At 40.0% G+C, this 6,134-nt stretch overlaps 2 protein-coding genes across 4 annotated transcripts in view; one reads left to right on the top strand and one right to left on the bottom strand.

The window, feature by feature from the left end:
* The window catches only part of TAOK3 (TAO kinase 3), a 184,351-nt gene that overhangs the window by 146,193 nt on the left and 32,024 nt on the right, over positions 1-6,134 (bottom strand). The gene's annotated exons all lie outside the window — the stretch shown is intronic.
* Positions 483-6,134, top strand: part of LOC112408735 (basic salivary proline-rich protein 4-like) — a 37,127-nt gene continuing 31,475 nt past the window's right edge. Inside the window, exon 1 of the mRNA XM_024758474.1 lies at positions 483-953. Within this exon, the coding sequence (XP_024614242.1) occupies positions 483-953 (471 nt within the window). The remainder of the gene's footprint in view (positions 954-6,134) is intronic.

Below are 6,134 nucleotides of genomic sequence, written 5' to 3'. Positions count from 1 at the left end.
AACAACAAAAAAAAAAAAAAAAAAAAAAAAAAAAAACACAAAAAAATCCCTCAGAATTTCAAAAAAAAAAAAAAATCCATGTAGGTTCCTGGTTTGGGACGAGATGGCTCAGTTCTCCCTGTTCCTCCCCACTCAGTACAACTACACAACCTGTCAATAATTCAATAGATAACCCTAAAGGGCTGAGAAGGGTAGAAAGAAGGAGGCAGTGACCTCAGAATCTGAAGAACATGCTGGTGAGTTCCCTGGGGTTTTGTTTTACTCTCTTTTTTTTTTTTTGCGGTACGCAGGCCTCTCACTGTTGTGGCCTCTCCAGTTGCGGAGCACAGGCTCCGGACGCGCAGGCTCAGCGGCCATGGCTCACGGGCCCAGCCACTCCGCGGCATGTGGGATCTTCCCGGACCAGGGCACGAACAGGCAGATGCTCAACCACTGTGCCACCAGGGAAGCCCTGTTTTACTCTCTTATATCCCAGACTGTGCATGGGAGAGGTCTACATCCCTCCAGCAACAGCAGAACCCAAGCATTCTTGTCCCACAACAGGAACCAGGCCCAAGTCTCCTGCTTTCCACCCAGTGGCAGAGGCCACCCAGAACCCTTGGCTCTTGGCCCTCCAGCAGCAGCAGAAAGTGACCCCGTTAGGTACTCTATTCTCCCAGGAGCACCATCAGAGACAGGGTGGAAATACTAGGGGAAATGCTCTCCATCCTGGAATTCAGCATCTCACACCCCTACCTAATAACAATGATAAGCCAGGGAGGGAGGCCCAGGGAAGTGCCATTCATGCTCATAGGTGGCGCCAGCAGGGATCCAGTGGGGAGCTCAAGCTAGGCCAGAAGAAGGAAGTAGACCAAAGTTGCATTGAAAAGAAGACTCAACAATTGTCACTGAAACTACCAACCACAAAAGTAGGGCAGAACCTACATGCTAAACCTAAACAGGGCAAATGCCTGGTAAAACAGAAGATTTATTAAATAGGATCAGTAGTAATAAAAATTAAAATAAATAAATAAATTGGATCAGTAGTTGAAAAAATAATATCTGTGGTAAAGAGTCAAGAACTTTTGTGTTGTTTTGTCATACCAAGAACCAGGAAAACTACAACTTGAATGAGAAAAGACAATCAACTGATGTCAGTACTAAGATGAATCAGAAATTGGAACTAACAAGATTTTAAAGCAGACATCATAAAAGACAGAGACTAACAGAATGGATAAAAATACATAAACAAACAATATGATGATTGTAAGAAACTGAGTTCAAACATAATATCATAGGTAGGATGAAAGCAGAAGCATGGAAAAAGATATATTGTGCTAACTTGCATCAAAAAGTGGGGAGTAGCTATATTACTATCAGATAAAGTAGACTTCAGAGAAAAGAAAATTATTAAGGACAAAGAGGAACATTACATAGTGATAAAAGGATCAACCTACCAAGAAGACACAGCAATCCTAACTGTGCATACACCTAACAACAGCTTTAAATATATATATATATATATATATATATTACAACAACAACAAAAAAAACCCCGATAGAGGGACTTCCCTGGTGGCGCAGTGGTTAAGAATTCGAGCTCCCAATGCACGGGGCCCGGGTTCGATCTCTGGTCAGGGAACTAGATCCCACATGCATGCTGCAACTAAGAGTTCTCATGCCACAACTAAGGAGCGAGCGAGCTGCAACTAAGGAGGTTGCCTGCTGCAATTAAGGAGCCCATGTGCTGCAACTAAGATGTGGTGTGACCAAATAAAAAAATAAAAATTAAAAACAAACAATCAAAAAAAACCCTGATAGAGCTAAAAGGAGATATAGACAGGCCTACAGTTATAGTTCGTGGTTTTTTTTGGTTTTTTTTTCCCTGTACGTGGGCCTCTCACTGCTGTGGCCTCTCCCGTTGCGGAGCACAGGCTCCGGATGCACAGGCTCAGCAGCCATGGCTCACAGGCCCAGCCGCTCCACAGCATGTGGGATCTTCCCAGACCGGGGCACGAACCCGCGCCCCCTGCATCGGCAGGCGGACTCTCAACCACTGCGCCACCAGGGAAGCCCTAGTTTGTGGTTTTAACACACCACTCTCAGTAACTGACAGAACTACTAAACAGAAAATTAGTAAAGATATAAAAGAGTTGAAGAATACCATCAACCAATATGATCTAATTGATAATTTATAGAATACTCAACCTAACAATAGCAGAATACACATTCTTCTCAAGTGCCCATGGAACATTCGCCATATCCTGGGACAAAAAACAAACTTCAACAAATCTAAAAAGACTAAAAACCATGCAGACTATGTTTTCTGACCACCATGGAATCAAACTAGAAATAAATAATAGAACAAGGAAATCCTTAAATTGGAAATTAAACAATACATTTCTGAACACTGTGTGGGTTAAAAACCTAGTCTCAAAGGAAATAAAAAATACACAGACCTGAATGAAAATGAAAATACAGCATATCAAATTGTGGGATGCAACTAAAGCAGTGCTGAGAGGGAAATTTATGGTACTAAGTGCTTATATTAGGAAAAAGGAAAGGTCTCGAATTAATAATCCAAGTTTCTGAAGAATTTAAGAACCTAGAAAAAGATCAGCAACATAAACCCAAAGTAAGTAGAAGGGAGGAAATAATACAGTAAGAGCAGCAATCTAAGAAATTGAAAAGAAGGAAAAAAATAAGCAAAATCAATGAAATTTAAAGCTGATTCTTTGAAAAATAATCAGTAAAATTAAACAGAAAAATCCTCAACAAAATATTAGCAAATTGAGTCTAACAATGTATAAAAAATAATTATACACCATAACCAAGAAAGATTTAAGGTATGAAAGGTTGGTTCAACATTTGAATGTAATCTACCTCATCAACAGGCTAAAGAAAAAAAATCAAATAATCATATCAATTGATGCAGAAAAAGCTGATATAATCCAACACTCATTTATGATAAAAATTCTTAGCAAGTTAGGAACATAGAACTACTTCAACTTGATAGAGAGCATCCACCAAAAAACAAACAAAAAGAAAATATCATACTTAATGGTGAAAGATGATGGCTTCTCTATAAGATCAGAAACAAGACAAGGATGTCCTTTCTTGCCACTTCTATTCAACACTGTATGGAAATTCTAGCCAGGACAATTAGGCAAAAAAAAGAAAAAGACATACAGATTGGAAAGAAATAAAATGGTCACTACTTGCAGAAATCTGATTGTCTACATAGAAAATACCAAGGAATCTACAAAAACACTAGAACTAATAAGTGAGTTGAGCAAGGTCACAAAGATTTGAGAGCAGTCCAAAAAAAATCAATGTCATTTCTATATACTAACAATAAACATGCATGCAGATACTGACATTAAAAACAGTATCAGAGCTTCCCTGGTGGCGCAGTGGTTGAGAGTCCGCCTGCCAATGCAGGGGACACAGGTTCGTGCCCAGGTCCGGGAAGATCCCACATGTCGCGGAGCAGCTAGGCCCGTGAGCCATGGCCGCTGAGCCTGCGCATCCGGAGCCTGTGCTCCACAACGGGAGAAGGCCACAACAGTGAGAGGCACACGTACCGCAAAACAAACAAAAAAACCAGTATCATTTACAATCACTCCACAGAAAATTAAATACTTATGTATAAACTTAAAAAACATGTACATAATCCACATGCTGATAATTACAAACTGCTGATGAAAAAAAATCAAAGATTTAAGTAAATGAAGAGACATACATACCATGTTCAAGGGTCAGAAGACTCAATATAGAAAAGATGTCAATTCTCTCCATGCTGATTAATAGTTTTAATGCAAAATCCCAGCAAGGCTTTTTATAGACATAGCAAAACTTCTAAATTGATATGGAAAGCCAAAAGAGCTAGAATAGCTAAACAATCTTGAAAAAGAACAAATCATTTTACCTGATACTGAGGCTCAGAAAACAGCTACAATAATCAAGACAGTTTGGTGCTGATGGAGAGAGAGACACACACAAAGATCAACTGAGCAGACTAGAACACCCAGAAATAGGCACACACAAATAGGCCCAAATGATTTTTTGTTTTGTTTTTTATTTATTTATTTATTTATTTTTGGCTGCATTGGGTCTTCGTTGCTGCGCACAGGCGTTCTCCAGTTGCAGAGAGCATGGTCTACTCTTCGTTTTGGTGCACGGGCTTCTCACTGCGGTGGCTTCTCTTGTTGCAGAGCACCAGCTCCACGGGCACGGGCTTCCGCAGTTCTGGTGCGCAGGCTTCAGTAATTGCGGCTTGCCAGCTCTAGAGAGCAGGCCCAGTAGCTGTGGTGCAGGGTCTTAGTTGCTCCGTGGCATGTGGGATCCTCCCGGACCAGGGATTGAACCCGTGTCCCCTGCACTGGCAGGCAGACTCTCAACCACTGCGCCACCAGGGAAGCCCCCCAACTGATTTTTGACAAAATGCAAGAGTAATTCAATGGAGGAAGGATACCCTTTCAACAAATGCTGCTGGAGTGATTAGAGATCCACAGGCTAAAAACAAATCTTGACCTAAACTTCATATCTTATACAAAAATTAACTCAAAATGGATTACGGACTTAAATGTAAACATAAAACCATAAAACGTTTAGGAAAAAAGCACAGGAGAAAATCTTTGGGATCTAGTCATAAGCAAAGCGTTCTTCGACTTGACAACAAAAGCATGATCCATAAAAGGAAAAATTGATAAACTGTACTTAAACAAGATTTAAATCCTCTGCTCTGCAAAAGACTCAATTAAAAGGATGAAAAGACAAGATACAGACAGAGAAAATATTTGCAAACCACATATCTGACTAGTAGGTAGAATATAACAAGAACTCTCAAACCTCAACAGTAAAAAAAAAAAAAAAAAGGAAAAAGAGCAAAACAGTCTCATTAGAAAATGGGCAAAGACAAACAGTAATTTCACTAAAGAAGATATACAAATGGCAAATAAGTACATGAAAAGATGTTCAACTTCATTAGCCATTAGGGAAGTGCAAATTAAAATCACAATGAGATAAACTACATATCTATCAGGATGGCTAAAATAAAAAATAGTGATTAAAGATATGGAGAAACTGGATCTCTCCTACATTGTTTTCCTATATATAAAATGGTACAGCTCTCTGGAAAACAGTGTAGCATTTTCTTATAACACTAAACATGCAATTATCACATGACCCAGCAATTGCATTTCTGGGCATTTATCCCAGAGAAATGGAAAAATATGTTCACATAAAAACCTATACACAAATGTTCACAGCAGCCATTATTTGTAATAGCCAAAAACTGGAAACTCAGATGTCGTTCAATGGATAAATGATTAAACAAGCTGTAGTACATCCACACCATGGAATACTACTTAGCAATAAAGAGGAATGACTACTGATACATGCAACAACTTGAAAGAATCCCTAGAGAACTATATTGAGGTTTTTTTTTTTTAAAAAAAGCCAATCCCCAAAGGTTACACACTGTATGATTCCATTTGTATAACTTTCTTGAAGTGACAAAATTACAGAAATGCAGAACAGATTAGTGGTTGCCAGGGATTAAGGATAGAGGGTGGGGAGAAGGGGTTGGGAGCAGGTGTGGTGATGGAACTGTTTTTTATTTCAATTGTGGTGGTAGATACACAGACCTACACATGTAATTGCATAGATCTAAATACACACACACACACACACACACACACACACACACACACACGCACACACAGAGGAGTTGCAATAAAACTGGGGGAAGGGGCTTCCCTGGTGGCGCAGTGGTTGAGAGTCCGCCTGCCGATGCAGGGGACACGGGTTCGTGCCCCGGTCCGGGAAGATCCCACATACCGCAGAGCGGCTGGGCCCGTGAGCCATGGCCGCTGAGCCTGTGTGTCCGGAGCCTGTGCTCTGCAACGGGAGAGGCCACAACAGTGAGAGGCCTGCGTACCGCAAAAAAAAAAAAAAAAACTGGGGGAAATCTGAACAATATCAACGTCCTAGTTGTGATATTATACTATAGTTTTTAAGACATTATCATTGGGGAAAACTAAGTACAGGGTATGTGAGATATCTTTACTATTTCTTACAACTGTGTATGAATCTACAGAATCTCAAATTAAAGTTCAATTTAAAAGTTCCATGTAGTTCATGTACAGTTGTAT

The sequence above is a fragment of the Neophocaena asiaeorientalis genome, unplaced genomic scaffold, assembly GCF_003031525.2.
Source record: "Neophocaena asiaeorientalis asiaeorientalis breed wild unplaced genomic scaffold, Neophocaena_asiaeorientalis_V1.1 scaffold77, whole genome shotgun sequence".
In the NCBI taxonomy this organism is placed as follows: domain Eukaryota; kingdom Metazoa; phylum Chordata; class Mammalia; order Artiodactyla; family Phocoenidae; genus Neophocaena; species Neophocaena asiaeorientalis.
Note: the sequence above shows the minus strand (reverse complement) of the source record. Positions and strands in the feature narration are given on the sequence as shown.